Below are 19,464 nucleotides of genomic sequence, written 5' to 3'. Positions count from 1 at the left end.
GGTTGTCTGAGCACAACTGGAAGTAGAGTGAGCTGTCAGTACCCAGCTTTACCACACACAGTGTTGTCACCATAGGAGAATCCAAGCCAGAATCTATGTGACGTTTGCTTACAATGGAGACTTGAGTCCCACTGTTTAACTGAACATGGTTTCCCGTGAGAGATTTTTGAAGAGAGTGCGGGAACTGTAAACAGGAATCAATAAATTACTGATAGCTCCATTAGTGACATTTGTACGGCCAAACACCATACAAGCACCGGGTAAAACGCTCTCTGCCAATGGTCTGGCTGTGAGGGGCAAATGCAGGCTTTTTTTTACTTCACAGTGTTTTGAAAGCTTAATATTCCGAAATTAATCTAAGAAACACAAAGTCTGAGCGGTTGGTGTTCGAAGATAACAGGCCGTGTTGGAGATGAAGGAAATGGAGGGGTCAACGGAGAACCTGAGTAGGGAGCCCTGGGCACAGAGAAACTGGAGGATGTAAGAAAGGAAGCCAGTGGAGACCACTCAGCTGTGGGCCTTGGGGAGCCTGAGAGAATCTGGAAATCCCGTGGGAGACTAGCCTAGCTGTGGTACGTGGTAGTAATAGGTCTTTGTCTTCTCCTAGAGGGTTGGGGGCGTGGCCTCTAACTCCTCAACAAAGAAGCCTGGGGAGCCACGCCCACAGAATGCTGGAGAAGGTCCCTTGATTTGAGTTGTTACCAGTCAGGATCACTCTGCAGAGCCTTGTCGCAACACAGCCAGGATAAAACAGAGGTGCCAAACTCGTTAAACAAAACACAAAGGGCCACCCGTTTGGACTGAGCTTCTACATCAAAGTCAACAGACTAAACCAAAATGTTACCCAGCAGGAAGCTGGGACGTGCATCCAAGCTTCTGAGAGAACAGGAGAGAGCTACTGGGGTGGCTCGTCAGGCAAGGCTTTGCTTGCTGCTTTAGGACGACCTGAGGTGGAGCCCCAGGACCCACATGGCGGAAGAAAAAAGCTGACTCCCACAAGTAATCCTCTTACCTCCACACACGCGGGTGGCACACACATCCATACGCGAGTAAGTAAATAAACACGTAAATTTATGAAGCAGGAGATTGAGAAGGAAGAAGGAAGGGAGGGACGGAGGGACAGAGGGAGGGAGGAGAGAAAATATCCCTGAATAGCCAGCAGCTGCTTCCGTGTCCATAGGAAATCAACGGAGTGCAGCTCATCACCGAGTCCATGTCTCAGCCCTTCTCAGCCTGGGGTCCCACCCTCCTCCACTCGGGGCATTCGGTTTACAGAATAGCAAATGACACCAGCCCCAACTTAGAGTTCCAGTGCAAGTGCGTGGATATCCTATTACTTTAGCTTTTCTTTTTCTTTTTTTTTTTTCTTTCTTTTTTTTCCTTTTTTTTCGGAGCTGGGGCCCGAACCCAGGGCCTTGCGCTTGCTAGGCAAGCGCTCTACCACTGAGCTAAATCCCCAACCCCTACTTTAGCTTTTCTACATGCTGGGAAATGACCACGCGATTTTTAAAAGACCAACATCAGGCTCCAGTGTCCAAACCATCTCAAGGATCGTTTCTGTCCCGAGGCATTTACTGTGGGCCCAAAGACAAAACCTGTCTCAGGCTTGCCTGAGGCCTATGCTCCAAACACTGCACACTAGCAGGGCCCGCCATGAGGTGGATCGAGGACCTCTTCAGCTCCTTCCCGCTAGATTTCCTTGACCTTTATGACCTCCAGCTTGTCTCCTCCTCTATCTGTTCTTCCTTTGCATCCCCAACATTACAGTGAAGGCAGACAAAGATGGTTTGTCTCTGTTTCCTGAGAAACCTCACTGGGAGCCAAAGGCACCTTTCTCCTGGGAACATGAAGGGATTCCCCAGAGGCCTGTCCTTCTTATGAGCTCTCCCACCAATGAAGACTCAGGAAAGGAGGCTGGGAACTCAAGAGCCAGGGAAACTGTGGCTAGGGGTACAGCTAGGAAATGCAGAGACAGCACCTGGGCAGCTAGGGAGGCACCATTGCCACACAGATCTGGAGGACAAGTATATTTCTTTCAGAGATGCCATAGAAAGGTCACTGCCACTGCCTATAAGGCTGGGCTAGCCCAAAATACAGCAGCAAAAGAAAATCAAACAAGATGATCCCCCAAAGCCATGTTGGGGAGCATGAAAGCTCTCACCTTTCCAAGAGAAGAATGAAGACTGAAAGAGCACTCCTTGAGGAGGGATGAGGGAGCACTCCTTGAGGAGGGATGAGGGAGCACTCCTTGGGAGGAATGAAGGAGCACTCCTTGAGGAGGGATGAGGGAGCACTCCTTGGGAGGAATGAAGGAGCACTCCTTGGGAGGAATGAAGGAGCAGTCCTTGAGGAGGAATGAAGGAGCAGTCCTTGAGGAGGAATGAGGGAGCACTCCTTGGGAGGGATGAAGAAGCACTCCTTGAGGAGGGATGAGGGAGCACTCCTTGGGAGGGATGAAGGAGCACTCCTTGAGGAGGAATGAGGGAGCACTCCTTGGTAGGAATGAAGGAGCAGTCCTTGAGGAGGAATGAGGGAGCAGTCCTTGGGAGGAATGAGGGTGCACTCCTTGAGGAGGAATGAGGGAGCACTCCATGAGGAGGAATGAAGGAGCACTCCTTGAGGAGGAATGAGGGAGCACTCCTTGGGAGGGATGAAGAAGCACTCCTTGAGGAGGGATGAGGGAGCACTCCTTGGGAGGGATGAAGGAGCACTCCTTGAGGAGGAATGAAGGAGCACTCCTTGGTAGGAATGAAGGAGCACTCCTTGAGGAGGAATGAGGGAGCAGTCCTTGAGGAGGAATGAGGGAGCACTCCTTGGGAGGGATGAAGGAGCAGTCCTTGAGGAGGAATGAGGGAGCACTCCTTGAGGAGGGATGAAGGAGCACTCCTTGGGAGGGATGAAGGAGCACTCCTTGAGGAGGAATGAAAGAGCAGTCCTTGAGGAGGAATGAGGGAGCACTCCTTGGGAGGAATGAAGGAGCACTCCTTGAGGAGGAATGAGGGAGCATTCTTTGAGGAGGAGGAGGAAGAGAAGGAGAAGGAATTGAGGTCAGTTTGGTAGACAAAAGATGCCTGAGGAAAATTGAGACAAAGTCAAGATAAAGTGAGGTATGTGGTCCTGAAACTGAGAGAGGCTGAAACAGGAAGATCACAGGTTCCAGCCTAAGCTACATAGCATAACTCTTTCCAAAAACAAAAGAAAAAAGGGACCAATTGTTTCAAAGTTATCATACTTACAATGTGGCAGGAAAGGAGACAAACTGACTTTGTATAATAAAAACTGTGGGGGTTGGGGATTTGGCTCAGTGGTAGAGCGCTTGCCTAGGAAGCGCAAGGCCCTGGGTTCGGTCCCCAGCTCCGAAAAAAAGAACCAAAAACAAAAAAACAAAAAACTGTGGAACGTGGATCCCCCAGGGGGTGACAGTGAGAGTCACCTGCCCTTCATATTGAACATTTTTTTTAAAATTCTTCCCTCATATATTAGATCTGACTGCAGTTTCCCCTCCCTCCCTTCTCCCAGTCTCTCCCCAACACCTCCACCCTGCCCCACCGCAAGACCTGGCCCCCGTCCACCTCTCCTCAGAAAAGAGCAGGCCTCCCAGGGACATCAACCAACTTGGCATGACAAGCTACAGTAAGAGCAGGCACATGCTATCCTATCAAGGGGTGGAAGAGGCAACCAACAGGAGGAAAAGGGTCCCACAAACAGGCGAGAGTCAGGGACAGCCCCTTTCCCCTGTTAGGGTTCCCACAAGAACACAAGTCACTCAGTCATAGAGTCTGTGCAGAGGACCTGGGTCAGACCCCACAGGCTCCCTCATCTCTGCAAGCCCCCATGAGTCCCTGGTCAGATGATTCTGTGGACTGTGTTCCCATGGTGTCCTTGACCCCTTTGGGTTCTCCAATCCTTCCTCCCCACTCCAGAGGACTCCCCGCGATCTGTCAAACATCACAGAACATTTGAAGGACTTGCTCAGGGACGAGCGTTAAGAAGCCTAGGGGCAACTAACCAAGTGGTGTCAAGGTGGACCGGATATAAGCAAGAGCAGGTTGGAGCTGGTGGTCCAGGATGCTCACTTACTGCTAGAATTTGGGGTCCTGAAGTGGATAGTTTATAGCAACCGGACCCCATTTCCTATTCAGAGACAAGTGGAAATTAACAATGCAGGGGCAGGGGTAGGTTAAGGTCGTGGCCGTCATTGAAGGCAGAACTGTGTAGAAGCTGTGGAACTCCTAATCCCACGAGGTGAGGAGGCTTCGGAGGCATTGGCCACATCGACAATAGGAGAGTTTAAAAGGACACATTATGAGAGCAGGGAGGATCTCTGAGACCATCTGAGCAAGTGGCTTTTAAGTTTTACAGGCAAACACCCTTTTCATGAGTCAGCACACACACACACACACACACACACACACACACACACACACACACACGCGTACAGAGAGAGAGAGAGAGAGAGAGAGAGAGAGAGAGAGAGAGAGAGTGTTTCTGTTTTCATCCCTACCATATGCTAACCTAAACTGGCTCCTTCCTTCCTTTCTTTTTTCCTTCCTTCTTTTACAAGAGACAGTATCTATGCAGCACAGGCCAGGCTGGAACTCAAGGTCGCCTCACTCCTTCAAGCACTTAGATTGTAAGCAAACACTCCCAGGCCCAAATAAATTGTTACCACATTACAGTTGAAGAAACTGAGGCTTAAATATATAATCTGATTTTACCATCTTGCCGCCATTATCACTGGAGAGTGGACACTTTGCTGTGGGACCTGCTACAAATGACAGAATGAGCAAGCAACAGTAACTGGGCCCTGCCCACTAGATGACTTGGCCCTGCCCACTGGATGTCCTGGCTCCACCCACTGGATGACCTGGCTCCACCCACAAGATGTCCTGGCTCCACCCACTGGATGACCTGGTTCCACCCACAAGATGTCCTGGCTCCACCCACTAGATGACCTGGCTCCACCCACTGGGTGTCCTGGCCCTGCCCACTGGATGTCTATAACACATACCCTAGATTGGATCTTCCAAAAGGTACCCAGACACTGCCAGTTTCCTCTGATGGAGAAACTTTGACTAAGAACTATTAGTGTACACTGGTCACCTGGAGCACACAGCACACAGGGTTTCCCATCCAGAAGCTCAAGTGTCCTTTTGCAACACAAAGCTGCCTAACTAGGATCTCTCTCTCAGTGCAGTAGATTCGGCAAACCACTGACACCGAGAGGAGCTCTAAAGCACCTCCATTTCACCTGCCTTCTTTCCTTCCTGCAAATACTGTGCAGCCATTAGAAGAGTGTGTCATTCAAAGTGTCCACGGACCCCCCCAAAAAGGGAAACCCATGCACCACAAACCTCCAAGGTAGTATTTCCTAGCACTATTGGGCAAAAAAAAAATTAAGGGCCAGTTGTCCACCGAAGAAGAAAGACAGAGCAGCCAAGTTCTACCCAGGCTCCCAGCTTGTCTCAAAGGAACTGTACAAGATGCTCAGAAAGTGGTGAGCTACCAACCCTCACCCCATTTGGTGGGAGCAGGAGGCCCTGCCCCATCAGAAGCATACAGGAAGCTTGAATCAGGGGTTATTCTCAGACATCTTGTACTGTGGAAATGACTGAGCAAGCTTCCGGTTACTTGTGGCTCTCCTTGAGCTAATCTGGGAGCCAGATCTTGTGGCCCTGACTTAGAAAGAGAAGGACTTACAAAGAAGGAGGAATCAGGTCTCTCTGTGGCCCCTGGGCTGACTGTAGAAGACATGAAACCTTGGCTTGGGCCCCCATTCACAAGAGGGCTCCCCTCAGCATTAGGCAGGCTTTCGTGCACAGACAGAAACACTTTGCCCAGGATATGAGCAAGGCCTACAAACACCCAGACAGGAATGTAAATGGTTTAGAATCAAGGAAACAGGATGTCTCTGGAGAACAATTGAGCACAAGGTAATCCTAGGCCCATAAACGAAACCCAGGGTCCAAAGCCTAGGTTCCTTCCTCTGACCTAGGACTTCCCCAACCACACACCACTAATACCAACAGGAAAAGTAACCATCAGGTCTTTCTGACGTCACGGTAGGACCAGGGTAGAAATGCAACCAACCTACTACAGCAAAGCACGTCTACTCTAGAATGGATTCGAACCAACAGCTCCCAGAAAACTGACCCTTGACAACAGCACGTCATCGTGAAAAAAGAATCACAAACCACTGGAGAATCGACGGGGATGTCTGGAAATGCATGGTCCCTCCTTGGATCTCGACGTGCCTCCTGGGTACTGAAACCAGGAAGAGTGACCCGTGAGGCTGGGTCTCTGCTACAGCCCTGTGTGGTGACAGAAGGGATTTTCCGTGAAAGAGAATCTGACCTCAACGGGAGCACGCTGAGGCCCAGCAGTGTGTGACTCTTTGACGAGTGAATTCAATAACAGGACATCTTGTAGTGACCCGGATGCTTCTGAGACTTAGTATGCACCATGGATTGCGTTTTCAAAGAGCAGATCTCACCTGAGCCTCACATGCCCGAGTCATAAAGAGACTGTCGTTTCCCTGGGGACTCTGATGGGGAAGGGACATGAGTATGAGGCTCTTTCTCCTCAGAGCAACACAGCCTCCAAGTCCTTAGAAATGTAAGCCAATTGGCTAACCCAAGTAGATGAGCCCAGTGCCAACCAGAGCCAAGTAGTCAAAAGGGCTGTGATGGTTAATCCCATGGGCCATCAGGGATTGGTGTTATAATCTCATCTCCAGGTAACGAGCTCTAGAACCGCTTAGAGAAGGAGCCTGTATAAAGGAGTAGCCAAGATAGGTTGGCTTGTGAGCATGCCTGAGAAGAACTGTCTTGCTTAGGTTAACTCAAATGGGAAGACCCACCCTAACAGTGATTGGCACCCTTTCCCGGGCTGGGTCCTGAGCAAAAAGGAGGACGTCTTCAGGAGCATTTGTCGTTCTCAGGTTCTTGACTGTAGACGCTGCGTGGCCAGCTGTCTCAGGCTCCAACCTCTATGGCTTCCCTTGTAACCAGCTGTGAGCCAAAATAAAGCCTTCCCTAACTTGCCTTTGTCAGGGTATCACGTCCCAGCAACAGAGACATAGACAAGGGCTTTCCTGGGGGGGGGGGGGGGGGAGTCGAATGGCATTCCAGAGATACCAACACAGCCTGAGTTTCCTTGACTATGAGGGCTCCCTTAATGGAGGGAGACGGTTTGAATTGCCCTTATGTAGGGAGAAAGGGGGCTTTTTAAATATGCTGGCTGGGTCCCCAAGAGCCCAATATATGAAATCTAGGCCTGGTCCTGGGATTCACTATGTACTCCTTATTAACCTGTCTCTAGGCAGGATCCACAGGAGCACAAAGCTAAGCTAAGGCAGACAGATCCCCCACCACTCAGGCATCAGCCTCTCCCTAAACCTGAAGCCATAGGGCAGAGAGGGGATACTGTTAACCCTGTCAAAATCTTGTGTCAAGACTGTGGAGTCAGCTCAGCAGGAAGGAATACGTGCTGCTTTTCCGGGGATCTGAGTTCAGTACCTAACACATCACATGATTCACAAGGGCCTATAACTGCAAGGGATCTATAGGCACCAGCATATGCATACCATATATTCACAGGCACATACACATAAGTAGAAAAATCATTAAAAAAAAAAAGTCCAAAAACTCTTGTCGTGTCTACTCCAATCCGACTCACCAACACCCACGTCGCCAGGTAGAGTACTTGCACCTCTCCGCCATGATGGTTAAGTAGGAGGAGCTCTGTTCAGAATACACGCTGTGGTCACCTGAGGGGCAGGCCTGACTTCCTGCCGCCCGCCCGAGTGGGGCAGGAGGAGATTGTGCTCTTCTAAACCACACCCTAGCTATTGCCTCGGTGGGACCCCACATGGCTTCCACAGCTTGTCACATCCCGTTACAGCTCCTGTCTTGTTACTGTGACCCAGGCCACCAATCCTTGTTCCTCACATACCTGTCTGTGGTGGTTTGGATAGAAATGGCCCCACAGACTCATAGATTTGAGTGCTTGGTCATTAGGGAGTGATGCTACTAGACAGGGACCAGGAGACGTGGCCTTGTTGGAGAAAATGTGTCAGTGGTATTTCAAATGCTCAAGCCATGACTCTCTCTCTCTCTCTCTCTCTCTCTCTCTCTCTCCCACCCCCCACCCCTGCTTCCTGCAGATCCACATGTTAAAGTCTCAGATCCTTCTCCAACACCACATCTGGCTGTGTGCCACCATGGATTAAACCTCTGAGACTGTAAGCAGGCCCCAGTTAAATGCTTTCCTTTATAAGAGTTATTGTGGTCGTGCTGTCTCTCCACAGCAGTAGAACATTGCCTAAGACACTGTCCCTCAGCACCGTCTCCCCAGTACTCTAGTTCTTTCTGACCCTTCTTTGCTATGCAAGACTCCACCCTGCTGCCTCCCAGCCTACTGAATGGAGCAGACAACCCGGGCAGATTAAATGAGACTGTCCCTCATAGGTTCATCTGTTTGAATACTTGGCCCCTGGTGGGTGGAACTGTTCGGAAGGATGAGGAGGTGTGGCCTTGTTGGAGGAGGTGTCTCACTGGGGGTGGGCTTTGAGGTTTCAATGGCCATACCATTCCCAATTAGCTCTCACTCCTTCTTTCTACCTCCTACTTGCAGATCAGAATGAAAGCCACTGCTCCAGAGCCATGCCTGCCTACCTGCCTACCTGCCTCCATGTTTCTGGCCATAATGGTCATAGACTCACCCTCTGGAAGTGTAAGCCACAACAAACTGATTCTTCTATCGTTTGCTTTGGTCATGGTGTCTCCCCACAGCAATAGAAAGTCAACCAGGACACAGCCCAGCAGATTAAAGACTCTGTACCTCAGCCTCATCCTCTCACACACACTTACAACCCGGTGCTGGGTAGATTTATGTCAACTTGGCGTGAGCTAGAGTTCTGAGAGAAGGGAACATCAAGTAAGAAAATACCTCCATAAGATCAGGTTGTAGGCAGGCCTGTAAGATATTTTTTTAATTAGAGATCAGTGGGCAGGGTGGGGGGTGGTAGGCCATTGTAGGTAGTGCCATCCTTGGGCTGATGGTCTTGGGTTCTATAAGAAAGCATGCTTAGTAAGAGGTGCAAGCCAGGAAGCAGCATTCCTCCTCCATGGCCTCGACATCGGCTCCTGCTTCCAAGTTCCTGCCTTGCTTGAGTTCCTGTCCTGATGTCTTAGTTAGGGTTTTACTGCTGTAAACAGATATCATGACCAAGGCCAGTCTTATAAAGGACAATATATATATATATATATATATATATATATTTGGGGCTGGCCTACAGGTTCAGAAGTTCAGTCCATTATCATCAAGGTAGGTGCATGGCAGCATCGAGGTAGGCATGGTGCAGGAGAAGCTGAGAGTTCAAAATCTTCATCTGAAGGTTGCTAGTGGAAGACTGGCTTCCAGGCAGCTAGGATGAGACTCGTCTTATAGCCCACACCCACAGTGACACACCTACTCCAACAAGGCCACACCTTCTAAATGTGCTATTCCCTGGGCTGAGCATATACAAGCCATAACATCTGATTCCTTTGATGATGAACAGTGATGTAGAAGTATATGTTGAACAAGTCCTCTCTGCCCTAAGTCGCTTTGGTCATGGTTTCATTGCAGCAATAGTAACCCTAAGGAAAACCCCAATGCCTCTCAACATCCAGCCCCCAGTAAACACCAGTAACAGCAGCTGGAAAATTATTAGACATGAGATTCTCGGTTCCATTCCCGAGCTCCTGGAACCAGAACTCTGGGGTTAGAACCAAGCAATAGCTGTAGAACTCTCCTTGGTGCTCCTGACACCTGTCAAAGTCGGGAACCACTGCTCAAGCTTGACCATCACTCCAGCCTTAGTCATCTGGACCCTGGCTCCCCATAATAAGCACTTCCTCCCATGCTGCCCCCAGTGCATGGAAAACCTCCCTGTCTTCTCCACCTAACCCAAACCCCTCACCCAAGACTTCTCAAATGTCACCCACATGAATAGTTTCCTTTAATACAGTGGCTCTCCACCTCCCCAGTGCCGTGACCCTTTAATACAGTTCCTCGTGTTGTGGTGACCCCCAACCATAAAGTATTTTCGTTGCTACTTCATAACTGTAATATTGCTACTGTTGTGAATCATAATGTAAACATCTGTGTTTTCTGATGGTCTTAGGAGACCCCTTTGAAAGGGTAGCACCTCACAGGTTGAGAATCCCTGCTTTAATACAACATAACTCCAGGTTTTATGGATCCTTCTCCTGTCCTTGCTGAGAGATCCCACTGAACAACAGAAAACAAAGAAGAACAAGATACTATCCTTGCCCTTGTGGGGCTTCTGGAGAACAGGGAAGATGGTGGATACTGAAGTGACTGGATTACTAACAGAGGCGGGAGAGCAGGTAGAAAGAGAGCCTGAGAAAGTGTCTTAGTGTTGCTATTGCTGCGATAAAATGTCAGGACCAAAAAGCCAGCTGAGGAGAAAAGTGTCTATTTGGGTTACACTTCCATATCAATGTTCATCATCAAAGGAAGTCTGGACAGAAACTCAAGCAAGGCAGGAACCTGGAGGCAGGAGGCCTTCGGAGAGGTACTGCTTACTGGCTTGCTCCTCGTGGCTTGCTCAGCCTGCTTTCTCATAGAACCCAGGGCCACCTGCCCAGGGATAGCCCCACCCACAGTGGGTTGTGCTATCATTAGCACAACACTAATTAATCATTAGCACCAGCAATTACTAATTAAGAAAACGTCCTACAGGCTTGCCTATGGACTGATTGTACAGAGGAATTCTCTCAGTTGAGGCTCCCTTCTCTCTGATGACTGTAGCTTGTGTCAAGTTGACTTAAAACTAGACAGTACAAAGAGCATCTCAGAAACAGAAAGAAGCCAGGAGAATCGGCCACTCAACAGGCTAAGGCAGGAGAGCCTCCACTTTAAGACCGGCCTGGGCCATGCTCAATCGGGAGAGGTAGAGAGTCTCACAGCTATGGCCACAGTCTGTTTACAAACAGCTTAACGCATGCACGGACCCACAGAATGACTAAAGGAGAGACAACCCTGACAGCCTCCAACCTATGTCAAGCAAGGCCCTGCAGGCTGCCAACCTTGTGCCAGGCTCCAGTTCAGCCCTCTCTAGACTAGGTTCTGACCTTGGGATCTGTCCTGGGATTTACCCATTTAGCCCAATATTAGTGGGAATCCCACTAAGATGACTCAAAGGGGGAAATGTACAAACCCGGTGGCCCAAGTTTGAACCCAAGAACCCACATCTGTAAGCCCAGCATTCCTAAGGTGGTACAGAAAGTGGAGAGGGGAGACTGGCCCAAAAGCTCATGGGCCGGCTGGCTTGGAATCCCCAGCACAGCCAAAGCAGTAAGAGAGACCATGCCTCAACAATGTTGAGGTGAGACCCACTCCTGAGAGTTCTCCAACCTCCACATGAGCCACGGCACACTCGAGTGTGTACCTGTGCACACACGCATGCACACACTCTCATAGTAACAATTATTATTATTGATTGGCAATGTTCAGAAAAGCTCAATATATACTCAAATTTTTCATCACCAACCTTTCTGTCTGTCGCTCTGACTTGTCCTCACCAAGAATCCTGTCACGTGGGTTTAACCAGAATCCTCCTTACCCTGGCAGTGTTCTATTAAGGGCCTCATCCCCACCCCTGACTCTAAACATGTACTTTTCCTGTTGGAATTTGGGAGTCAGACCCCTTCTCTTGCTCTCTCCTACCAAAAAAACTCCCACGACAACAGTCCCTCTCGAAGTCAAGGCCTTCCTTCCCAGTTTTAACAAGTTTCTCAAAATGTTTCCTTAACAACATAGATCTGTCTGTTTGGTCATCTCATTTCCCCAAGGCAGAGGGGTCCACCTTCACTGGGCCTACAGCATCCCTCCCGTGTAGCTCACAGCAGATTAGTTCTTAGAGAACGGACCCTCGTTCTCTATCACTGCCTACAGCTTAGAGCACACCCTCTCTCCCTATAGCAGAGGGAGTGCCTTTCGACTTGAATGGGCTGAAACTGGGGTCCAGTTCCTCCTAGGAAGGATGAGACAGACTTCTTTGGATACAGTTCCTCATTTGTAAACAAGGATCTGACAACTGCATCCGACAGCTACAGTGAGGATGCAAAGACACAAACAAGTAGACCATTAGCTCCTGACCAGTAATATAGGAACTATCCAACCTCTTAATTCTGAATTCCGCATATCCCAAAGCTCTTCTACGTCATCTTCTTTCTCTATGATATTGAACTCCTGGAATGTTGCCTGGACCCACAGCAATGGATACAATCATTGGAGTTAACACAGATGTCCTCACACCAGACTAAGAGAAGGTGTCACAGGAAGACCACTGCCCTCCACAGTCTCAGAAATGACCTCTAATCTCAGGACCTGAGCGTTGGAATCCTCCTCCATCTCAGCTGCCCCTGCTCTGGGATCCTGCCACGGGCACCCAGGACTCACCGAGAATTGAGAAGGAACGTTTCTGGCAGTCCCCAGCCAGAAGATAACTGCAGCCTCCTGCAAAACTGTACATGGCTTCATCGAAAGTGTTGATGAAGCCATCCCCAAAGAGGCTGCATCGGGCTGTCGACGGCCTGTCACGAGGATCTTCTGTGCAGAGGGTCCCTGAAGGAAGAGGCCAGGGTGAGCGTTATGGGAGCATCAGCCCATAGAAACTGATGCCCCAGAGAAACCAGGCTGCAACTAGTAGAAAGTAGAAGCAAGGAAGTTCTTTCCATTTTAAATGGGGTCCCTTGCCTCTGAGCATGACCCCAGACTCATGACAATAATGGAGAAACAATCTTCCAGGACATATTCGTCTTAGTGACACTTACTACCTTAAGCAGTGATGCCTGTTATAGAAAATTTAGGGACCATAGAGGAGTGCAGAGTATGAGAGACGATAGCCCACTGTGCCCCACCATGGGCAGTAACCATGCTGGCATTCCAACAGTTGCTTCACTGCTCTACTTCTTGGCACTGGTCAAAGGGCATGGCTGGCATTTCCAAACTGGGAATCTCAGAGAGGGAAGTAAGGTGGGACAAGGGGTGTGGGGAGAAAAGGGGTGCTCTAGAACCCAGAGAACTGTCCTTGGACTTTGGCTCCATATGACTCTCATGCATTAGTGCCTCTTCCCTGACCAGCAGTCTCCTCATCTATGCTGAGGTGTTCAACTAGATGACCACATGGAAACAAATGCTGTCTCCATGCTCCCATCACAAGGTACAGTTCTGTGCCACCAAGACCCTTCGGGTATTCAGTTTAGAGGGGACGTTAAATCAGAAACAAGGTTCTGCGTAACTGTCCCAGGAGGTGACCACTGACTCCTAAAGACACAAGCCTAACACAGAGGGAGCACAGGTGAGCTCCAGACACACATGCCGAGTCCTGGAAGGAGGTGTTCCCAGTAATCCTGGAAGAAGATAAATACTTTCTTAAGTATTTGGTACCTACCTGGCCAGGTGAGGGCCAGAACTAACAGGCAGATCTCATATCCGAAAGGATTCATCTGCCGAAGGAAAAAAAAGAGAAATGAGATGGTTCTCACTGTCTAGACAGATGGCTGTAAGTACATGCTACCGTCAATGTGTCCATTGAGGGAAGGAGGGGAGGAAGGGGAGTGGGGGAGGAGAACAAGAAGAAATAGAAGAAGTTGAAGAAGTAGAAGGAAGAGAAGAAGAAGTAAAAAAGTAGAAGTAGAAAAAAGAGAAGGAGGAGGGGGAAGAGGAGGAGGAAGAAGAGGAAGAAGAGGAGGAAGAGGAGGAAGAGGAGGAAGGGGAGGAAGGGGAGGAAGGGGAGGAAGGGGAGGAAGGGGAGGAAGGGGAGGAGGATTCTCACTGGCCCCTATGCCTCCTTTAAACATGAAGAACTAGTGCCCACACTCCCACTGCAAAGTCAGGCCTAAGAGCAACCATCCCAGTGAGCCACACTGCTGGCACCTTCTCCAGACAATGGTACCAGGACCAGTTGGGGTGGGGAAGTTCTGGGTCTTTTCCCCCACCCTCCATGCTAGCCTGGCATCCCATGTCCCCACAGCCCTACACCAGCTGGAACAAAGGTGCCACCCCACCATCACACGTAGCAACCAACGAGGAGGAGAAGGGGCTGGCTTCCGTTGCTGCCATCAGAACCCAGAAACAGAGACCAGTCAGAGGCCATCACTGAGAACTCAACGGTCACCTGCCCTGGACCGTGAGCACCTTTAGACCAGTGACTGTCTCTCTCAACAACATCCCTAGGGCCTGCAAGGACACTCAGGGCCCAGGACATGCTCTGCAGATAGATGCTTGCTGAGTGGCCTCGACAAGGGGACAGGGCTCTAACAGCCCTGGACCTGAGGACATTTCTTTACAACGTGCCTCACCCCACTGCCCACTCATTCCTGGCTGGCAGAGCATAGCCTCTCCAACCCTCAGAGCCCCTGCCGCCACCCCTCTCTTCTGGAGAAGGTTACAGGAAACACATAACATGCCACCTAGGACATAGCTGGTACAACTCTTCTTACATGATGCCCATTCAGACCAATGAAGAGGAATAAACCCCCAGTATCTTATGACTGTGAACTGGACATGGACCAGACTAGGTCACAAAGCAGGTGTCCTGTCCCCTACCCTCCCAGCACACAGGTGCATCAGGGGCTCCAAGCACGGATTCAAGAAGGGAGGGAAAGCAATCTCATCTGAGTACAGTTCTGCCGCACTGGAAAGCCTCTTCAGAAAGAAAAGCAGGACCCAGCAGCAACAGCAGAAGGGACATTAGGATCCAGCTAGCTTTGAATCGCTTCTCCAAAAGACCCCCTTCTGCTATAGGATTCCCAGCCAGATCTCAGGGGCAGGGATCAGCCCTGTACCTCCCTCCCATGACTAAGCCAGCTCTCCATCCAAACCCATCATACCTTGCCATACAAACAGGGGCCGTATCTCCAAGGTCCCTTGCAAAACCCAGGCCGCTGCTCAGTGGTGACACCGCTCACTCCTAAGCCATGTCCCTGAGCAAATGCTGGATGGATCTGCTCAGGCTCTGGGCTGGCGAGTTGTCCAGGGGCTTTGAAGTCGTCACAGCCAGAGAGAGCAAGCCCAAGCTGAGGCCAAGCCCATTCCTCTGCACTGCAATAGCTTCAAGTTGCCACAGCAGAGCCCTGGCCTTCTCTTAATTACCGAGGGGAAACAATGGCAGGAAGCAGTAGTAGGAGCCCTTCCAGGCTGATAAGGCTTAAAGAGTCAGGAGGGAGAGCTCCCGGAATCTGCCCTAATGAGCTGCCTTGCTCCCCAAACACCAACATGGGCTCAGTCTCTCAGACTCCCTGTGTACCCCTACAGGCAACCAGGACCAGGGACAGTAGGTTTCCCATGACAGTCCAGTCCACTCTAGGAGAGAGAACCAGGTTACATCAACATGGTTTTTGGTTCCAAATTCCAGGGGTTTTGAAAAACACCTCTAGCCTCAGGGTGAGAGGGAGAAGTGTGTTAACACTTCCTGCCCCGTCACCCACAGGTATGAACAGTCCAGGCCAGACCTCACAAAAACAGCCTGTTTGAAACCCAGCCAGTGTTTTATGGACAGGTTAAAGACAAAGGCCCCGGGCCAGGAGTGGTGGTGCACACCTTAATCTCAGCACTCTGGAGCAGAGGCGGGAAGGTCTTCATGAGGTTTAAGCCAGTCTGGTCTACTTAGCAAGATCCAGGACAGCAAGGACTAGAAATAGAGAGAGCCCATTTCAAAACAAACAGCAACAAAACGGAAGCCCTGGTTGGCAGTCCAAGCCTTTGGGAGTTAGGGGGGTGGAAATGATGGTCTCGTTCTAATACTCCCCCCCTCCAAAGGCTCACAAGCACACACCTGCTCTCTGCTCTCCCACTGAGCTCCATCCCCGGGTTCCCACCACACATACCTCCCGAACCCTGATTCTCCACACGCCAGCACACACACATAAGCACTCCATCCCCACCTCCTGACCTCCTATCCCCAAAAGCCCAGCTCTCGGCCTGATCTCACACACTGATTCCTGTTCAAAGAGATGACAGGAGAGGCGACTGAGGCAGGGCCTTCTCAGAGGGATTCCCGGCACTCAGTTGGGCAACCAGGGCCGAGCATCTAGAAGTGGCCCATTTCCGTTTGCGTCTCACTACAACACTTGCGCTAAGCCTCTGAAGAACCACTTTGCCCCATTTTTGCTAGGCCCTCTTTGCACACACCTCACACTCCCCCGTTCCCTTCTCCACTGTCTTAGGGTTCTGTGATGAAACACTGTGACCAGAAAGCAAGTTGGGGAGGAAAGGGTTTATTTGGTTTATGCTTCCAGATCGCAGTTTGTCACCAAAGGACATCGTGACGGGAACTCAAGGCAAAATGTGGAGGCAGAGCTGATACAGACAGAGGCCATGGAACAGTTCTGCTTACAGGCTTACTCACACTGCTTTCTTATTGAACCCAGGACCAGCAACCCAGCACCACCCTCAATGAGCTGGACCCTCCCCCATGGATCACTAATTAAGAAAATGTCCTACAGGCCTGCGTACAGACATATTGTGGAAGTGTTTTCTTAATAGAGGTTCCCTCCTCTCAGATGACTTTACCTTGTGTCAAGTTAAGGAAAAAAATTAGCCAGCACAACCAGCCAAGGTAGGAAGGTCAGTGTTGCCAGGACAGACAAAGAACGAAAGAGGCAAGATTAGCCCTAAACATTTCTGTTACCAGGATCCTTAGGGGCAGAGTCCTAGTAAACTAGCCTTGGCCACCCATCACCAATGGGCCAATTTAAAAGGTATATGGTAATGAGGGAGATTTATTCATGTAGCCACATCGGGAGCAGAGCAAGGAGACCCAGTGACCCACACCTAAATCCATGAAATTAGGCTTAAACAGAGGGCAGGAGATGTGTGTGTGTGTGTGTGTGTGTGTGTGTGTGTGTGTGTGTGTGTGTGTGTGTGTCTGTGTCTGTGTGTCTGTGTGTGTGTCTGTCTGTCTATCTGTCTGTGTCTGTGTGTGTGTCTGTGTGTGTCTGTCTGTCTGTCTATCTGTCTGTGTCTGTGTGTGTGTCTGTGTGTCTGTCTGTGTGTGTGTGTGTGTCTGTCTATCTGTCTGTATCTGTGTGTGTGTCTGTGTGTCTGTCTGTCTGTCTGTGTCTGTGTGTGTCTGTGTGTCTGTCTGTCTATCTGTCTGTGTCTCTGTGTGTGTCTGTGTGTCAGTCTGTCTGTGTCTGTGTGTGTGTCTGTGTGTATCTGTGTGTCTAATTGTCTGTGTGTGTGTCTGTGTGTGTCTGTGTATGTCTGTGTGTCTGTGTGTGTCTGTCTATCTCTATGTGTATGTCTGTGTGTGTGTGTGTGTGTGTGTGTGTGTGTGTCTATGTGTCTGTGTGTCTGGGGGGGCAGTACTGGTCAAGGTGTGGTCCCTCCCATTAATGATCTGCCTTTTCTTGGCTCCACTCTCCTGCAGAGTGGTCTTACAAGTTATCAGAACTGTGTAAAATCTATTTCTGGGAGACAAGTTCCTCCTCCAGCTTCCAACTTTACCTTCCCCAGCATGAGATCCCTGGGCAAACTCCAGTGTCTTAGGAATTGTCTCAATTGGCTGATAGCAAAAGGGAGGGACACAGGCATCTCATCAGGATGTCCTTTCTCCTGGGGGCTAGAGAGATGGCTCATTGGTTAAGAACACTGACCTTCCAGGGGACCTGGTTCCACTCCTAGCACCCACATGATGGTTCATAACTATCTGTTAACTCCAGCTCTAGGAAATCAGACATCCTCTCCTGGCCTTCCAAAATGCTGAAAAAAACGCAGCACATTTTTAAATACACAGCTGGCCCTGAGAGCAAATGAGTGGGACACAGTGGTGCATGCCTTTAATCCCATCCCTCAGGAGGCTGAGGTAGGAGGACCGTGAGTTCAAGACCAGCCTTTACTACCTAGTGAGACTCGGTTTAATGAAAAACAAAAGCAAAATTAAACAAAATTCTCGGGGGGGGGGGGGACTTTTAGAAAAGAAATCCAAGAAAATGTTTCCAAAGAATAAAAAAATGAAGAATGGTAAGAAGTGTTAGGAGAGAGCATGGAACGAAGGAAGCCAAGGGGAGGTGTGAGAGCCAGGCCTGGAGTCTACAGCCCTCGTGGTCTCTGCGTTCACAGCCGCAGACCCTGAGCGTTTTAGCACAGATAATTATGAGGGTGGGCAGGAAACTGCAGCCCAGACGTGCAAGTGCGATATGGGGAAAGGGAAGCCACCAGTAAAAGATGTTTGTTAGGACATGCATTGGGAGCGAGGGATGGAGGGACGGAGAGACAGAGGGATGGAGGGAGGGAGGGGATGGGAAGGGAAATTGGAGAGCGGAAGCGGGGTAAAGTGAGAAAATACTCAGCCTCGGAGCTGTGGTTTTTCCGCACCTAGTGATGTCAGCTGTTAGCTGGGACTGTTTCATTAGCCACCGGACAGCCTGCGCACGGACACAGAGGTGGGTCCCAGATGAGGTAGGTCAGAGGGTTGTAGAAGAGGACGTAGTAACTGGTCTCCATAACGAAGTCATCATTCAGAGTTAGGGACATTTTCTTCTGCCGGAGAAAGACAAGCTTACCGTCCCCGGCCTTGCTGAACGGAAGACTAAAGAAGGTTCTCAGGAAGAAGGAAGTTAAACCCTGAGAGAAAATGCTAGAAATAAAAGTAAACAAGAGAATTTGGTAGTCGTGGGCTGAATGTGAACAGGCAGCGACTTCATAAGACAATAACAATGATGGTGAGAAATTAAAGAGTTAAAATAATAAACGGGGTGCTGAGGCAGGAGGATGGGCTATGCATAAGTGAATGTTTCCAAAAAATGTAAAAACGAAGAAAAGCGGAGCCATAGTACTCGACAGTGACAGCACAAAGGACGATGACAATCACGGAGAGAGTGTTTTGAGGTTCTCGTATTCTTCAGACTTAAAATAAAAGTTCATTTAAAAAAAAATGTGGAGAACAGAGACTGAAGAAAGCAGAATTCAGGGCCGGAGTGTAGCTCAGCTAGTAAGGTGCCTCATGCCCAAAGCTCTGGGTTGGTCCCCGGCCCCATACGAGACTGGTTATGGTTGGGTCACGTCCAGTAATCACAGTCCTTAAACCAGGAGGTAGGAGCAAGATGGTTTCAAGGCCATTCTCTGCTACACGATGAATTCAAGGCTGGCCTGGGCTACAATGAGACCTTGGCTCAAACTAACACATTACCAAAGGGTAACAGTTATATAAAATCAAAGGCTGTAAAACAAGAGCCCGAAGAGATGACTGGAAGATCTCATTACTGCTCTCCCAGACGGTCTGGGTTCTATTCCAGCACCCACGTGGCAGCTCACAACAATCCAAGTCCAGCCGTGGGGATCTAATGCTGTCTTCTGGCCTCCAAGGGCACTGCATGAACATACTACAGACATACTGCATACTTACATAAGACTGCATCAAATGAGAAACTTACTCCTCACAAAGAA

At 49.8% G+C, this 19,464-nt stretch overlaps 1 protein-coding gene across 2 annotated transcripts in view; it reads right to left on the bottom strand.

The window, feature by feature from the left end:
• The window catches only part of Vwf (von Willebrand factor), a 134,858-nt gene extending 116,254 nt beyond the window's left edge, over window positions 1-18,604 (bottom strand). Inside the window, exons 1-3 of one of the 2 annotated variants that reach the window (XM_063285420.1) lie at window positions 18,394-18,604; window positions 13,466-13,520; window positions 12,472-12,636 (exon numbers count right to left, since the gene is read on the bottom strand). In XM_063285420.1, coding sequence (XP_063141490.1) covers window positions 12,472-12,636; window positions 13,466-13,520 — 220 coding nt within the window. In that variant the 5' untranslated portion in view covers window positions 18,394-18,604. Of the gene's footprint in view, window positions 1-12,471; window positions 12,637-13,465; window positions 13,521-14,906; window positions 15,136-18,393 lie in introns of those variants that run through there. The other variant, NM_053889.1, reaches the window with a different exon arrangement.
• Between the last annotated feature and the right edge of the window lie 860 nt (window positions 18,605-19,464).

This window comes from Rattus norvegicus, chromosome 4, assembly GCF_036323735.1.
Source record: "Rattus norvegicus strain BN/NHsdMcwi chromosome 4, GRCr8, whole genome shotgun sequence".
NCBI classification, from domain to species: Eukaryota; Metazoa; Chordata; class Mammalia; order Rodentia; family Muridae; genus Rattus; species Rattus norvegicus.
The sequence above is the reverse complement of the archived record's forward strand: the minus strand, read 5'-3'. Positions and strand labels throughout refer to the sequence as shown.